The sequence below is a fragment of the Labrus mixtus genome, chromosome 6, assembly GCF_963584025.1.
Source record: "Labrus mixtus chromosome 6, fLabMix1.1, whole genome shotgun sequence".
NCBI classification, from domain to species: Eukaryota; Metazoa; Chordata; class Actinopteri; order Labriformes; family Labridae; genus Labrus; species Labrus mixtus.
Genome location: NC_083617.1, coordinates 1,420,435 through 1,438,538, shown reverse-complemented (window position 1 = coordinate 1,438,538; position 18,104 = coordinate 1,420,435). Strand labels below are relative to the sequence as shown.

Sequence of the window (18,104 nt, the reverse complement as noted above, 5' to 3'; positions counted from 1 at the left end):
TGACTTCCCCTGTACCTGACGAGCTCGGGATGGGAGGGAAGCTCGCTGTAATGCTGCAGACTCTGAACCCAACTCGAGTGATGGGAAAACAAAAGATGTGGCAGCCTGTCTCATTGACATCTAAATTTATGTAGCCTTTTAATACTATTTATATTTCTCATTTGTTTCCTTTTCCTTTTGTCGTGAGACTTCAGAGAAACACAAATTCCTGCTTTTCTAAAATAAGACAAACCACTGGAGCAGAAATGACTTCCTAGATTAATTGTTGTTGCTACTAAATATTTCAATTTCAGCTGACCTATAGCCTCGCCCTCAGTTAAAACACTGTTTGGAAAGATTTCATGTAAAAATCTTTGCATTTCTGGATTTCCTCTAACTTATGAAACGTCTCTTTATCTTCTTTTGGCTGTTTGCCTTTATTCAATAAGACAGTAAATAGAGTCTGAAACTGGGCACAGAGACTGGGGGATGAGAACAGACTGTAAATATTATTGGACAAAGCCTGAGTGACATCATCCCATCTGTTCCTGCAGGGGGCGCTGGAGTCCCATCGATGGCGGTCTCCATGCTGGAAATGCTGTCTCAGTCTAACTTTCAGTCAACCTAACGACAGGCTGAGAGCTGGAGCTGAGGCGGGTTTTAAACCTCCTGACAAACCGTGACACCGCATTCACCCCCCGTACAGTGTGTGTCCATCGAGACATGAGCTAATCACACCTATTTGGTTTTTTGAACCAGGCTGTAAACATGTTAATCTCTGCTGTAAAAACAGGCTTTTTAGAATGGGTGTGTATGTGACTTCCTGTGCTTCTGCAGCCAGCCTCTAGTGGACACTCCAGGAACTGCAGGATTATACACTTCAGCATCGGCTTCATGGTTCAACACCGGAGGTTTTCTCTTTGGAATGACATGCAGGAAAGAAGTCACTGGGCGGACTTGAACCCGGGCTGCGTTCTTGTGGACAGCAGTGTCTGTACATGGGACTTGCAAACTAAGCACTGGGCCTCTGGCGGCCCCCATAGGGGAAACAAGTGAACTGGAGGCTCTAAGATAGAAACATAAACTCGATAATCTTGTTTGAAAATGTACCGACATATCTTAAAAACTTGACATATTTGCCAGCCCTAACAACCACATCATAACAACATTTTTATTTTCAACAGGATGATGTGATTATCTTTGGCGCTTTGCCTTCAGCCAATCACAGCCAGGCTGATATACAGAACAACAGCACACCCTCTTGTGATTTCATACAGCCGTCTTAAAAGCAATATGCACAGTAAACATCAGCAGATTATTTTAATTTGCTCTTAGATCAGTTATTCATTCAGTGTCATCAACACTTGTTTAACCACTTAACTAAAACGGGACTGAAGCCAAGTGTCACACAAACCTTCTCCTGCATTCTGGCTTCTCTGTGCACGTCTACAAGTTTCAGCAGACCAGCTTTTTTCTACTCGAACATTTACAGATTGAGCCTGTCGACAGGAGGGCTGTGCAAATAATCATCACAAAAACATCTTTATGGCGATATGAGCATCTGCAATAAATAAATCTGCAGAAGTCTGAATTCATTGTGATTTTTGTGTGTGTGTAAACAAGCAAGGCTTTATCCCTCAGCATGCATACATTGTACATATTTACTATGTTTTAACACCATTCTGATGCAGTCAGAGGAAGTTTAAACTAGCCATCAGTTCCCCCTTACCCTAAACGCCTACTTAGTGATGATTATGGATTCAGGAGAAACATGTGGCAAACATAAAAACATGTTATACTAAAGCTGTGAGTCATAGCTGATATGCGCTCTTTGATATTGATTTATTTATCTTACTTCATAACGTTATCGCAATACTGCTCAAAAGAATCATCACTAATAAATGAAGGGCAAACACAAAATGCGCCATGTTTAAATATCTAATGTCTGATCACTAATGTCAGCAGGTAGCTCCGCCCCATGGACGACCTCAGAGGCGCAAACCCCTGCTGGACGGCCTCCATTGTCGCCCTTTGTTCACTGTGTCACATTCTTCTTCTTCTTCTAGCTATTACATAGCTAACACCACTATGCTATCAATATCCAGATTACACTCCGCTTACCAAGTGAGGGTACGGTTGAGCTGCACTGAACCAAACCGGGCCGCTTGGTGGGACTGGGTAATTAATCCAATTTCAATTTGGATTTTGTCTTCCCACGATCATGAAAACAAGATAATCGAGATGAAACGATTACCGTGCCGCACGCCGTGCTGTGTGTTCATAATGTCAGTGTTAAGAGTAATCATACTTAAAGGCACAGTAAGTATATTCCACCACCAGGGGGCTCCCAATCAAAACAATAACATGACCTTGAGGCTGGCGGGGAATCATGGGAGTGATTCTCTAAGCTAGCTCTATACAGCTTCTTTTCCCGTTCGGGGTCATGGGGGGGTGGATCCCATCCCAGCTGCCATTGGACGAGAAGCGGGGTAACACCCTGGACTATTCTCCAGCCAATCACAGGGCTGACAAAAAGAGACAGACAACCAGACACTCGCAATTTAGAGTCACCAGTCAACCACCGTGCAGCCCAACAGTCCATTTTTTTAATTAATTTAGGTATTTTAAAGTAAACATTGTCATGTTTACAGATTTCTGCAGCCCTACCGCATGGTGTAAACGGGGCTCTAGAGGTTCATGTGGACAGGGTGGCTCGGGTTGGACCCAGCATGAACTAATACCCCAGTCCGCCCCTGCATGGTAGGAACTATCGGTTAAATAATAAAGGTAACTTAACATGCTTTTCTCTTTAGTGAACAACAACAGGTGCATATGTGTGTGAAAGTATTCAGACACGTCATTCTGTCCTCTAACAACAACCTTTCAAACTATCACACACTCTGTCCCTTTCGTTTTAAAAACGGCCTGACTGACTGCAACGTTCAACATGCAGTTGCAGAAAAGGGGGCTGCAGGTGTCTCACACAGGTGGAAGGTGGACGACACAACACACACATCAAGAGGCTGTGTGCACCGTGAGTGTAAGCTAATACAGCATGCATGGGGCGAAAGTGAAAGCTGACACAAACATCACTGTAACATCTGTGCAGTCACAGTGTGGGGTCTGCAGACCCGTCTGCAGGATTACACGGCATCAGAAAACACGCAGAGTGGCTGTCAATCTTCTGGCATGCTTACAGATCATGCTGTCTGCCATAGAGATGATGATAGCCTCATCCCCCCCCCCACCTCAAAACAAGCCTTACCTTTCTCAGTCTTCCAGTCCTTTTTCTTTTTGCTCATGCTGCCGGAATGGTTTGACTTCGAGTGGTTGTTTTTTGACTGTGGCAACCCCAGGCTCACAGAGAAAGATGCTCCGGGGAGAAAAACTGAAAGGTAAAAAGTGAAGCAGCTCCTGGACGGTTTGTCTCACCTGTGAAGCTGTCAAAAAATGTTCTATGGAGCTCTTAGTCAGACGGCTCAACCTAGCGTGAGTGCGCCGTAAATTATGTGTACGATTTGCGGCGCTGCGATTGGACGGCGAGAACGCGGAACTGAGCGAGCGATTGGTCCGGCGGAGGAGTCGATCACAGGGGGGGGGCGGGGTCTGTGCATCCTCCTGGCAGTGTGAGGAGAGAGGCTGCTAACGCCGGGCCGCTGGATGTAAACTGCAGAGAGAGGGGAGACAAAGTGTGAGTCACTGCAAGAAAACTTCAACAACAAACATATTGACTACATTTAAAAGGACATGCTGTTGTTTTTCTGCACTTAAAAATGTGTTTTTCCGTATTTTTCTATTAAATTTTGATCCCTAGAGTGAGACAAGTGTTGGAATTATTAGTGATATAAAATAATCAGACAGGGTCCTGTTTTGGATTCATCATAAATTTGTATGAAAAATAAGAATTTCTCATCTTGATATTCACCTCCTGATTTGCAGGAGTGTATACTTTTTTAAATAAAATTCATCATGTAACGTTTTCTACTCTTCTTATCGACCTAATTCAGGGGCGTGTCCAGAGGGGTGGCCAAGGGTGGCAATGGGCATCTTATTGAAATCTGATTGGTCACCCTCCGTGCCACCCAAAGATCCTGAACAGTGATTGGCTCTTTACCTCTTCAGAGGAGGGACTCTTCTTAAGATCAGGTGTTCAAGTTCATGAACAGCAACAGGCAGGTAGAAGTTTTCTGTGCGTGTTAATGTAGTCTTATTTTTAAATTGTAAATAAATACTGAATAAATCAACTACATTTAATAGATTATATAAATATATCTGATCTTGTCACTGCTTTGTTTGCAGGAATAAAACACGTTTCAATCACATTTTTAAAAATATGATTCAGTGAGTTTTGACACATTTTCATCTTCCTGCTGTGTCTCTCCCTCATGTGGACTCACAGAATAAGAGGTTGTAATGTATATAAACAAACAAGTTAACTGTTAGTATTGATTTGATTTTGAGTAAAAAATATTGAATAATTTATACTCTTTTCTGTTTGGTAAAACGTGCCACTATTTAAAAAAGAAATGTGACAAATGAATAGGCGTTTTCAGACCGCTGGAACTTCTTCATAGTTCTAGGAACTGTTGGAATCCTCCCCCCTTTTTTCTATTGATTCCTCACTGTAGGAACTATGATCTATTTTAGTTCCTAGAGGAACCTGTTAGCTCCTGCTTCAGAGAAGGTAGCATGGCGGTGCGAATGCAGACAAAAATAAAATCCCTATGGTGTGTACGTAGCTCTCAGGGAACTCCTGTGGATAGTTCCTCTTCAAAAAGTCCCCACAACCATTTGGTCTGAAAACACCTCATGTAGAAATACACTAACCACACCCCTTGTGCAGAGGCTGTGGTCGTGCAGGTGGGCGGCCCGGGTTCAAATACGACCTGTGGCTCCTTTCCAGCTATTGTTGTTCCCCACTTTCTCTCTCTCTCTCTCTCTCTCTCTCTCTCAGGTTCCTGACTCTACCCCCGTCCTGTCTCTAAATAAAGGCCCAAAAAATAACTTTAAAAAAAAAATGTAATTTCACTCTTTATGAACCGCATCCATCCGATAAGTGCAGATTAAAATATTGTCTTTGTGTGTCTTGAAATAAGATGTACTTTCTCTATAAGTTCATCCCATTTCAGGACGATCAACAACTTACATTTGCTCATAATTGGCAGATATTTTAAGTAAATACAAGCTTTATTTTCCACTTATAATATCATGAAATAAGAAGTTTGTCTGCACTTGTCAGGTGAGCGTGACTTAAATAAGACATTAACACTTCCTCATTTCAGTTTTTGCAGAATATCTGATCATTACAAAAATCCAGATCTTCATCAAACTAGATCCACCAGACAATAAAATAACAGAAATGTGAAGTTGCATGGATGGTGACGATGTTATTGCAGCTCATTTCTGCTTGAGTTTTCATGTAGTTGTTCGGATCTCAGTTGTGATGAACACTTTGTGAAGTTGTTTCTGCGATAACGACGTTAAATAATGTGAACAAACACGCAGATATCCACATTTTCTCCTGCCCTGGTTCATGGCAGAGGACGGCCTCTCACAGGACGGACCAGATCAGAGCAGTCAAAGTCAGGCTGTCGTGTGTGAGGCGGTTCCAGAGACCACCGTCTGTCATCTGTCGCGTTCGCTCCTCTCCGGTCCGGACCCATCTGCTCCTGGAACCGCTGACAGTATAGAAGAGAGTGGAAAATATCCGTCATCCAAGCTGTACTCTGAACCACATCCAGATTTTGTATTTTATTGAAAAGCATCCAGTTTACATGTCAACAGTTCAGACCGTGCAGCTGCCAGAAAATGTTGCATTAAAACAAATATATCACATTTACAGCAGACTGACTGTTTGGATGCTGAGTTCTTATTGCACACCTCAAGATCTGTAACTCATTATACTATTTATTATATTATATATCTTAGGAAATAAAGAATAAGCAATATGCTCAATATCTTCATTATTCACCACTTTGATATGTTGTGTCAGCACTGGTTTAAAGCACAATCACACATCAAGATTTTCTCTGTTTCATTCTCACATTTTAACAATGTGTGCAGTTTCCCCACTGCACTGCTCACACTTAACCACTAGATGTCACCCTTGCAGCGTTATAATAAGCACAGCACATATTGACTCAGTTTAGAGAATAAAGAAAGAGGGATGTTGTTTACCTTGTAATATTGGCAGAAATGACAGAGTAGAGAATAGCGCATGAAGGCAATGTGACCCTCATTTATCTGGTTTTTGATTGGATGTTTTTATATAAAAACCTTTTTTGTTATTATGTTTGGAAGCCCTAAGAGGCAGGTGAGTAAAAAGATTCAGAAGAGTGATCCAGGAAAACAAGGAACAAGGAAGTCCGACAAAATTGTCACTCTCCCTTTCTTTACCATCTGAGGTAAAAACGAGAGGTGTCCTTTCTAAAGCCCCGTGAAGGAGCTGAGGATTCAGCTTGAAGCTTCATAACATTGTTTGGTTGGTAAGTTATCCTTTTACAATGTAGAAAGACAACCTGGCAATGTCTAAAGTAGCACTATATAGCTCTGACACCTAGTGTTTAAAATGGGTACTGCAGTCCAGATTAAAAACATTGTAGAGATCCCCCCCCTCCCCCTCCTCTCTAGTGTCCATGCTCACACAGGTCACCATGTGGTGGACTCTGAAGCTTCAGTGTTTATCCAGCTCTGCATGGGTCTGTAAACCTTTCTGTGTTCTAACCTCTCTCCATTTTTCAAAAGCATCTCCAATATTGATCCTAGTTTGAGCACGTTTCTGCTCGTGGAGCTTATTAGAAACATGCAGAGGCTTTTTAGGTCGGGTACAATCACTTCTATCTGAACCACTTCTCTTGCCCGCTTCCATCGCTGCAACACCTGTTGACCTGATAACTGCTCTCATATCTGACAAACCAAGGGGGGGTCCAAAACGGCCATGTGGGGGGGGTGCCTTAAAAGCGCCTACCTTCTCTGGTCCAAACAAATCCAGAGCATTCAGGAGCAGAATCTAAAGTTAGAAGGAGGACATACTGGCTGCTGCATTGTTGTCAGAGAAGCCAGCACTTCAACATGTTTCCTTAATGATCAGATAGTAAGATACCTTTATCATCTCACTCTCTACACATGTTATTCATTGGACCTTCCGTTTTTGCTTGAATCAACAAAATGATTTAACAATTAAAACATCTCAAAAGGACGTGTATCATTAACTTTCATTGCAAGGTATAAAAACCATGAACTGTAAGACTTAAGGAAGTAGGAAGTTGAACAAACTGAGCAGTTTAAGCTCAGTAAATGAGATCCTGACAGAGTAGAAGTCTTCCTGTTGAGGCTGTGAAACCACCCATTACTCTGAAAAACAAATTATAGTTGTTATCATTAGACATGGACTTGGACAGACGTGATGACATAATCCCATCAAATAAATGTACCAAACCAAATAGCCTCTAAAAACCCATCAGCGGGATTATAACTATTGACATAAGAAGTCGTATAAACAACAGTTGGCGTGATTATAACTCTGGCCTCAGGGCTCACTCAGAGTTAAGAGTCATGTTGTGCATTTCTCTGCAGATAATCGCATCGCTTGCTGTCATTATGTTGCTATGATTACAAGTGGGATATAAGAAAAACATAACGTCTCATAACGGCAACCACAGATCAGGAGATGTCTTGAAGGTGCAGCCGACGGCATGAAAAGCCCTTCTGCTGTAACCATGACGATAACAAAAGCCTACACAGTCAAACACAAATAGATCCGCCTCTGTTTGAAAACACAGATTGCCCCACAGACCTGGGAGCAGCACGTCAAATCTGAGCTCTTTTTTTATTTCAACACGCTAGACATCAATTTGTCTCTGTTACATTCATCAAATAATCACTTAAGCACATTCAGGAAGCTCCTAAAGCTCGACAGTTATCGACTTTAGGTTTCTACAATAGATGTTGTAACAGGCCTAGGGTTAGGGTGGCCTTCCTCACACACAGGTATTATTACTTACTGTAGCTGGAGAGACATGCAGACAGGCTGCAGCTGGGTGAAGGTGGAACATCAAGTGATTTCAGAGAACTATAAAAAATCATTAACAATGATATCAGGCTAACATTTCTTTCAAAGCAGATGCAACATTTCTAATAAAGGTGTCTTTTTTAAGATTTATTTTTGGGCATTTTGTGCCTTTATTGGAGAGATAGGACAGTGGAAAGAGTCGGAAATCAGGGAGAGAGAGAGAGTAGGGAATCACATGCAGGAAAGGAGCCACAGGTCTGATTCGAACCCGGGCTGCCCACGCTCTAACCACTGCACCACCAGCGCCCCATAAAGGCGATTTTTAATCACAGGAAAATGGAGTCAAAAATGTATTCATGCATGTCCTCTTTCACACAACATCTGTAAACTCCTTTCAAACTTTCAGATGCTCTCTTTAAACATAATATGGAAAAAGGTTTTCATGCCTCTTCTCTAAACTTGTACGATGACTACATTACTTCTGCACGATCAGAGACATTCTGCTTTGCTGAGCACTCTCTTTGACACAATGCCGTTCAGTGTAACATGTAAACTGAAGTTTGGCAGTTTGTGTGGATTCTTCACAGACTTCTCAGCCAAACATTTGTGTCTCCATCATCTCCTGTCACAATTTAAACTCATCCGATTCACAGGTGTGAGCAGCAGAGACTTATTCTGACAGAAAGAGAATAAAGGTCTGAGAAGCTCCTCAGTACAGACAATGTTGTAGTCAAGACTACTTACCGAGACCAAGACCCAAGACCAGAGACATTTAGGGATCTGAGTCAAGACTAATATCATAAATATCCATAAATATCAATGAAAAATCATCATCTTCACCGGGATGGTAAGGAGGCGTTTTCCTTCTAATCACAGTAATTACTTGGAAAGATATCCGATCAGTGGTGGTCTTGATTTCAAATCTGGAGTCCACCCAGTCTGAGACCGAGACAAGACAGAGTGAAAATGCTTTCGATTCTGTAGTACAATCTCAAATTTTGAGATTTTGAGTACTACAACACCACAGACCAGCTCACACAAATTACTCTGAACTGACTTTTCAAACACCGATTATTGTTCTTTTTTCTGTTAAAAACACTGATGTGTAAAGGTAAAGCTTCATTTGTAAAATTTGTGGTCGATCGTTTTGTGTGTCTCATTTTAGAATAAAGAATTAAAGTTTCAGGGATCCCTCTGCATACATGTGTGCTCTGACTAATCTGGAAGGAGATGTTAAAAGTGAAGTTGAATTATAATTTTAGATGAAAACTCTTCTAAATTAAAAGCTACACTCCATGAATGTTCAGGTAATGCCCATGCATACATCCATTTATTTTCCTCTTCCTATCAGGGGCTGAGTTTTGGTGGCAGAAGGCTCAGCAGGTCGACCCAGACATCCCTCTCCTCAGCAACGTTTTCGAGCTCCTCCTGGGGGATTTGGAGGCATTCCCAGGCCAGATGGGAAACATAATCCCATCATCTTTATGGTTTCCTCCCAGTTGGGCATGCCCGGGAAACCTCCAAAGAGGACTACAGCCTCTGTACATTGGGCAAGCGACATAACTGCTTGCCTATCCTGCGCCCCCTTAAACTCCCACACAGGGGGAGCAAACCCAGCAGAGAACCATGGCCTCAGACTTGGAGGTCCTGACCCTCAACCTAACTGCTACGCACTCGGCTGCAAACTGCCCCAATGCCTGCTGGAGGTCCCGTCTATAGAAGACACAAAAACAGAACAACATCATCTGCAAAAAGTAGAGACGCGATTTTTCCTCCACCCGGCTGCACCTTCAGATCCTTTCCCTGGAAATGACAAACAGAATCTGTGAAGAGGGAGGTAGCTCTGGTGCAGGACAAAACACACAGGGAGCGTGTCTGACTTTGTTCTGAGGTGCAGACACAGCTCTCCCTTTGGTCATATGCGGACAAGATGGCGTGTAGCAACATTTCCGGCAACTAATATTCCTGGATCACCCCCCAGGGGACACGACATAGAACTACCTCACAATGCTCACCCCAGAAGCTTTGCAAAGGCTACAACTTCCCATTAAACATTTTCTTTCTCATGTCCTATAAAAGATTCTGGAAGAAAGAGATTATTTTATTTGTAACTAATAAACTTGGTAACACTTTATATTAAGGTGCTTGTAATAAGCATTAATAACAGGTAATAAGTCACTTATTAGATTCTTATTAACACAAACAAGACTATATAAGTGTTAATATAGGCATAATTAATGCATTTATTATGTCTTATAAGACACTTATAGGCTCTTATTACATTAATAAGATGTTTATTATCATTAATAAGACTTCGTGAGTGTTAATTAAACTATAAATTCATGTATAATTGGCTTGTAAGATATTACTTAACACAAAGAAACTTGTTTATAGACCATTTATCAACATTCATAAGATGTTTATTGACATTAATAAGACTTTATTAGGTGCATATTAATGCCTTATAAAGGTTACTAAATACTTTATGCACTTTTTAACAGCTCAGTGGGAACAGGGTCCAACTTTCAAGTAAACGCAGAAACAAAACGGAAGTCTATTGAACTTCCACTCAAACAGTTGGTTAAAAAAATGCTACTACAAATACAAGTATTATCTTTAACGTTAACTGCCAACAACATTATGAAAACATTTGGTGTGTCATAGCTACCAACATATCTGATCAAATTCAGGGGGAAAAGCATAGTTGTTTTTAACCCATGTTACTGTAAATAAAATGTTGAAGGTGGACTAACATCAGAGGACTAGGACTCCAGCAGCCCAAGGTCTGAATACCAGTCAAGAAAATACCACACAGGAATACATGTTCAAACTTTGTATGTAAGGAACACAAATATTGCAGGTCAAGATTACAATATACAATTAACAACCTAATAAAGGGTGCACATGAAATAAAAGAAACATTTGAAGTGTCTAGTCTTTTTCGATGGGGTTCAATCCAGGTGTGTGTTTCTGTTTAATCTGTGCTCTATGAAGTAGCGAAGGAAGTTCTTCCTTAGAAGAAACAGTCTTCTTAATCCCACTTGAGGTCTCGAAGGTTGGGTTTACTATCCAGTTAGCTGCTTACAGTTCTATGGTGGATACTCTTGTTGGTGGATGGTCTTCTGGATGAGCCCAAAATCCGCCTTTTACCAAAACCTGACCTACAGACAGGTCACACCACCCCTATAAAGATAAACATGCACGTCAGCATCAACACAGGCTTCATCTCAATTTAAGCACTTAAGATTTAACACCAAGTATTAAAACACCATCTGTTTTTATTCACAATTTTCCATTAGCTCTGTTGTACTCCAAAAAGATTAACCCTCAAACTGTAAATACGATTATTTAAACAACATTTAGAATAAAACATTGTGTTTCATTACAGGTTTTGGATTTAGTTGACAGAATTTGGGTCTGTTTCCATAGCAACGACTGACTTAAGGATGAAGTTATGAAGATAAATCTCATCAAGTTTAAGTTCACCCAAATTTGTTGGCAGTATGAGTACTGATTTTTGTACTTTGCTTCCCATTTTCTTACCCATTTTTATGGTCTGAGCAGCGACCTCGGAGCAAAGAGCCAATTGGAAATTAGTAAAAAATATATATCTGGAAGGAAGTGCTTATTTGGGGGCTTTAACATGCCCCAAATCACACATTTTTGCATCATCAGGCTTTGTGAAAATTTAGATTTTTTTTTTTGGGGGGGGTCTTGACTGTTTGCCTGATGAAGGCCTAGTACCAAAATATATGACACATACAGTATATGTTTGCTTACGAGTTAGATGATGTACTGGATTTTTTCTTGAACTTTTTGGGGTCTTGAAAAGGAGACTTGCAAAATGGCTCCATAGCGCCCCCTTGAACTTTTCAAAAATTCAGCCCTGTAGCCAGTTTCCCCTACATGCATGAAAGTCAGTAGGCATTGTGTATCATGCCAAAACCTACAGAAAAGTCTCTAATGATCAAATTGAAAACTCAACAGGAAGTCCGCCATTTTTAGTAGATTTTCAGTTCTCCACGGTCCTTATTTGAAAGAACTTGCTCTGTACTGTAATGCGGCAAAACACCAAAACATTTCTTAGTGTATTTTTCTTTGCAGAAAAAAAAAACAATTATTTCCCCTTTCCAGTCAGTGTGTCTCCTGTGAAAAATGATTATTCAGTGTTTTGAAATTCTGCCAGGCTTGATTTGGAAAGGTCCCACAATGTAAAAGTACAGTCAACAGATCTCATTTAACTTAAATGACTTCACTATATTCTAAAACTTTACAATAAAAGAATCTCTTAAAGTCAAGTAAATTGTCACAACAAAGTTCAAATCCCTCATGAGTTGTTTTTCCTGACATTCTCTTTAAAAAAGTTCTGCATGTTTTTTTGTTCTCAGGTGATTTCTCCCTCCTCCTTTATGTGTCGACTCTGCTGCGACCTTGAGCTTTTCCGATTTGCTCCTGAGTCGTTCACGTGCTGAATGCTGGCCTTGTTTTTACAGCAGCCCACGGCGCCCATGAGCCGGTACGCGTCCTTCCTGAAAGCCTTGGTGAAGATTGCGTACAGGAAGGGGTTGGCGCAGGAATTGATGGGAAAGAAGAGGACGAGCAGGATCTTTGAGTTTGTGACCGTGATGAGGGGGACCTTGAACGCGGCGGAGATGGCGAAGAAGGAGATGGGCGCCATGCAGAGGAAATCGGTGAAGATGAGCACGGCCATGCGAAGGCGCCCACATTGAAGAGCAGGACGAGGATGATGAAGGCCTGAGCCGGAGGAGTCTCGATGTCCATGGGTAAGCACACGCTAACTTTGGAGTAGCTGCTTACGCCGATCAGAGGGAGGACACCCATCCCAAGGCAAACCAGCCAGCCGACCGCCATGATGCTCGCCGCCTGCGCGAGCACAAGCGCTCCACTTGCAGAGCGTTGGTGATGGTAGAGAGCGTGTAGACCGACAGCTCCCCTCCGAACACCGACAGGAAGCCCGCGGCGCCGCACCTCGGCTCCGTCTGCCACTCGATGGCGTGCTGACTGTAGCGACCATGCGTGTGCAGGTCCACCGTGGCGATCATCAGCAGGTAGTGCCCGATGCAGAGGTCGGCAAAGGCAATGAGGAAATGGGCTACCTTGTAGCAATGGCTAATGCTAATTGAATAGAATAGATGTTTATTGCCATTTGCACAGGTACAGAACAGTACAGGTACATTGGAATTCTTGTGCGTTTCTCCCTGAGTCAGCTTCTACAAAAAAAGTTAAAATTATATATAAAATAGACTAAAATAAACTGTACAGAAGCTATACACTGAAATTAAAATATAAATACATTTTCTTATTGCACACATATTTCTCACATTATATAATTGCACTAACAATAATTTTATATTTCAGTTTTCTTTCTTCAAAAACAGCATTTTATCCATATTTCAACACAATTTGGCGCGAGATTTCTCCCGCAGCCGCCCTGTCTCTCACACACCCCTGATTCTCCTGGAAAACATCTGAATTACAGATAGATCTCACCTGAAGCCGTTGGCCACCTGATTGGTTACTGAGATCATGGTCTACCAGGTCACTAGAGAGGTAAGTATTGCTCATCCACTAGTTCTTCATCCAGCACACTTCTTAGCATCACTTCTGCTTTTCTTTCAGGTCGCTGCACCCACTCTTTTAAGAGATTTATGTGAAGTACCCTACTGGAGCGTGAGTGCCTTGGTGTCGATACCTGGTAGGCCTAAGTTTCTTTAGGATTTTGAACAGTCCTTGCCATTTAGCCAACAGTTTGTTAGCACCAGCACTTTCTGTCCAGGGTCGAAGAATCTCTGCCTGGCTGGCTTGTCGTACCAGGACTTCTGTTGCTGCTGGGCGTCCGCCATGTGCGATTGGGCCAGCTCACCCATTTTCTCCAGCCGCTCTCTCATCTGGATGACATAGGATACAACGTTAACAGATCCCACCCTCCCCTTGCCACCTCCCAGATCTCTCTCAACAGTGCCAACAACCCCCAAACTTTGTCTATACAGAAGTTCAAAAGGAGAGAAACCAGTGGAGGATTGGGTACTTCCCTGTATGCAAAAAAGGAGAGCTGAGAGTTACTCTGGATTCAATTGCTCCCCTAAAACAGAAGGTTATCAAACGGCAGAGACTAGCTCCATGGTTCAACTCAGAAACCCGTACTCTAAAACAATCGCCGCGAAATTTTGAAAGAATATGGCGCTCGACCAAAACAGTAGAATCTCGTTTATTCTGGCAGGATAGTCATAGAAGATATATGAAGGCTCTACGTCACGCCCGAGCTGCCTACTACTCCTCTCTAATCGAGGAAAACAAAGGCAATCCTAGATACCTTTTCAGCACTGTAGCCAGGCTGACAGAGAGTCATGGCTCCATTGAGCCTTGTATTCCTCTAGCCCTCAGCAGTAATGATTTACTGAGCTTTTTCAACAACAAAGTTCTAGACATCAGAGACAAAATTGGTAACCTCCTGCCCTTACCTGGTGCAGATACGTCTGATACGGCAGAGACAGTTCCAGGACCAGATATTAGTCTCGACTGTTTTTCTCCAATCAACCTTTCAGAGTTATTTTCCATTATTTCTGCATCGAAACCGTCAACCGGTCTTTTAGACCCAATCCCAACCAAGCTGTTTAAGGAAGTCTTTCCCTTAGTTAGCGATTTAGAGTCCATCATAGCACTGAGACTGCACTAGTTAGAGTTACAGACGATCTACTTCTAGCTTCAGACAGGGGACTTCTGTCTGTGCTCGTCTTGTTAGATCTTAGTGCTGCTTTTGACACTATTGACCATCAGATCCTATTATACAGACTAGAACATTTACTTGGAATTACAGGGACTGCTTTAAGTTGGTTTGAATCCTACTTAGACCGATCTCAGTTTATACATGTTAATGATAAGTCCTCTATGCACAGCAATGGACCGATTCTCTTAATATTTCCCAGAGGAAGCATATATAATGTTATGAGGAAACACTCCATAACAATAAGGTATTTTACCTGCTTTTTGTAAAGTGTCTCGAGATAACACTTGTTATGAGTTGATGCTATACAAATACAAATTGATTGATTGGCACTGAGGGCAACTTTCACAAACCTGAGCAACATGTCTGCGCAGGCCAGGCCAGTGGAAATGGTTTTTAATGCACGCTGTGGTTTTTAATGCACGCTGTGGTTTTGTGGGCCCAGGTGGCCAGCCCAGGGAACCGAGTGCCCCAAGGCAAGTATGGCGTTTCTAGCTGCTTAGGGAACCACTACCTGCAACGCTGACTCTTGTTGACGATAGAGGATGCCATTTTGCAGGATATTCTCATCACTTATGATGTCCAACTCAGCTTCCGGCTCCTTCTCCTTTGCTTTCTGGAAAAGAGAGACCAAAGACGGATCAGTTTTCTGCATATCACTTATATTACCTGGAACTTGAAACCCTAGTGGTAACTCTGGCTCAGTGCCGGTTGGTGGTGTCATCACTGTCTTTTGGAATTTCTTGTGTCTTTGGGTTTTCTGAGACTTCCCAGGTGTGGTCTCCAACTCCTTATTGAAAAGTAGCTCATTGGATTGCATGGCCTGCATTCTGTTTACCACAGCGTTACACTGTCTGCTTTGTTCTGGCTCCAACAAATCAAAAAGAACTGGTAGGTCTCTTTCTAGAACAGCATCAATAGGCAGATTATCAGCAACTCCAATGTTCAAAAGGTAAGTTTGACCTTCTACATTAATGTAGATGTCAGCTGTTGGATAAGGCTTCTCATCTCCATGAACACAACAGATAAGGATGGTGTCCCTGCTGCTGACAATGTTGGGTAGTACAAACTTCCTGTGTACCAGTGTCTAATCACTGCCAGAGTCAAGCAAGGCCCTAAGAATGGTTCCATTAACTTCAATGTTTTGCATTTTAATATAAAAGTCATTTTTAAGCACATTTGTGTCATCTTAGCCGAGATGGGTTTAGTATGGCCTTCAAGTCCACGTAAATAACAAATTAGCTTTTTGATGGAGGGTTTTGTTGGTCTGCTAGCTGGCTGGCCCCTCCCACATGGGAGGCTTACCCACACTGGATGCTTCCCCCTGTTGGAACTGTTGGGCTGGTTTGTGGCTGTCCTTTGTCATCCTCCATACATTGTAGCTCCATGGTTGACCCTTCTTCCGTGCAGCCACAGAGACATCGGCCAGCTTGGTAGCCCCCGTTGCTGAATCTGTGTCATGCTCTTTGATCGATACCTGAAGCTCAGGGGACAACATCTTCAAATATTGTTGTAGGATGATTATTTCACTTACTTCTTGGATGCTTTTACCTTTTGGCTGGATCCATTTCCCAAAGAGCTCCTTGAGCATCACATACAACTCTTTAGGGCTCTCATCAGGGTTGATGTCCAGGGAGCAGAACCTTTGCCTGTAAGTCTCAGGATTAATGTAATTTTTAGCAAGAATGGCAGACTTTACCCATTCATAATTAAGAGAGTCATCAATGTCCATGTGCACATAAGTACCTCTAGTTTACAAACCAAATTATAAGAACTAGGCCTATAAAAGAGGTCAACTTAATATAACTTTAAATCAACAGGATGTCAACTAAGGTATGGACTCAAAAAACAGACCTGATGTCTGAATGAAGGTTTCCATTTCTTCACAGACCACCAGAAACTGTCCGTCCAGGTAAACATCAATGGTGTCCACTTCAGTTTCTGAAATGCAAAGTATGTGAATCATCAGAATCAGTTAAATTAATTATTTTCAATAAACATTTTTCAATAGGTATACAGAGGAGCAGAGATTGCAATATCTGGTTAAATTGTCTGATTTGTGTATTTATTTTCTCTGGTACTATAGCTGTCCATCTTTTCAATCTTTGACCTGGCGCTTTGCATTGTGGGAAACAGTCAGCGAAGACTGGTCTGATGATCTACTGAATATTTTGCCAGAGAAATCAGTACGTACTCAAGTATAGTAGATGTTTCAAACACAGCCTGAGAATTTGTTGAACCTTCTTTCTGATACAGGCCCCTGACAGATAGCAAACAGTGAGTCAGAGACGAGAGGAACTTACTGAGATGACCAGAAGCAGCAGGATGGTTTGATAACTCTGATCAAAACAGGATAACCATTTTATCAGCAACAACAATGCTCCAGTTTGAACCACTGGAGGAGGAGAGACTGGGATCTGCCTGCATCTGAAACAAAAAAAAAACAGTAGTTCCACACTTACAAATTGGCACACTAGTGTTCACATTGATTGGTTGGACTTTGTCAGAAAAAGTCTGAGTCCCTGCAGACCGAAGCTTGGAATTTTCCACATCGCTAGAAAGAAAGAAAGGTCAATGTAAATGTTTGTAAAGTAGTTAGCACAAGTGTCTAGGAAGGATGTAGAAAGGCAACTCAGCAGATGAAGATTTTCCAAGAGGTGAGTTTTACAGTGATTAAACAAACACGTGTTAACTTAACAAAAGTTCAATGTAAACAAGGCAACTTACTTCATGATTAAATCAGACTAAGAAACATGTTATAGGCAGCACATCCTCACCTCTCCTCATGCGAGAGCACACGTCTCCTGGCTTTATAGATGGCCCCATTAATAAAATGGCCGTAGCTGGGTGCAGCACAACTCAAGTAGTGGGTTTACACTTTCCTCTTAAAGCAAAGAAATCTACATAAACCCTTAAATTAACCTCAGATCATTTACTCACCTAAATTTACTGTAAATATTTAAATTACATTCTACCAGTAACTCAAACATGAAAGAAATTATTAGAAAGAAAACATTTCTCAGAAATAAAACCCCTTCAAAATGGTCTGCCCCAGTGATATCAGCGATGACATCATCAATCTGATAAGTACCCAGGAAGTGCTGGCCTATCCCCTTTTAGCTGCATGGAACCACATGGGAAACTGAACAAAAGAACAAACAGAGGTAAGTATGGGTAAGACAATCAATGATATTTTGCAGTTCCAGAAACTAAATAAAAATGACTGAACTAAGTCAAGACTGTATGTTTGCTTTAAGTTAATTTATGCTTTGATGTGAACTGTAACTTATTGCTAACACAAACAAACCGGGGATAGTACGAAGTGCTGCAATGTTACACAAGCAAAAATAAATTAAAGCTAAATACACA

General features: G+C 41.8%; 2 protein-coding genes and 1 long non-coding RNA gene across 7 annotated transcripts in view; all 3 read right to left on the bottom strand.

The window, feature by feature from the left end:
* Positions 1 to 3,482, bottom strand: part of macrod2 (mono-ADP ribosylhydrolase 2) — a 607,882-nt gene extending 604,400 nt beyond the window's left edge. For 4 of the 5 annotated variants that reach the window (XM_061039433.1, XM_061039435.1, XM_061039438.1 and 1 more), the window contains exon 1: positions 3,245 to 3,481. In XM_061039433.1, the coding sequence (XP_060895416.1) occupies positions 3,245 to 3,281 (37 nt within the window). In that variant the 5' untranslated portion in view covers positions 3,282 to 3,481. Of the gene's footprint in view, positions 1 to 3,244 lie in introns of all 5 variants that reach the window. The other variant, XM_061039437.1, reaches the window with a different exon arrangement.
* Positions 3,483 to 5,247: 1,765 nt separating this feature from the next.
* On the bottom strand, positions 5,248 to 7,119 carry LOC132976016 (uncharacterized). The gene is made up of 2 exons (XR_009673353.1): positions 6,947 to 7,119; positions 5,248 to 5,657 (listed from the first exon to the last, which is right to left on the bottom strand). It is a non-coding gene; the product is annotated as an uncharacterized LOC132976016 (long non-coding RNA).
* Positions 7,120 to 12,350: 5,231 nt separating this feature from the next.
* Positions 12,351 to 13,539, bottom strand: LOC132976060 (lutropin-choriogonadotropic hormone receptor-like). Its single transcript, XM_061040997.1, is given in 4 exon segments — positions 12,351 to 12,703; positions 12,706 to 12,888; positions 12,891 to 13,126; positions 13,502 to 13,539. Coding segments are annotated over 4 exon segments (786 nt in total). The 3' UTR covers positions 12,351 to 12,374.
* Positions 13,540 to 18,104: the final 4,565 nt, after the last annotated feature.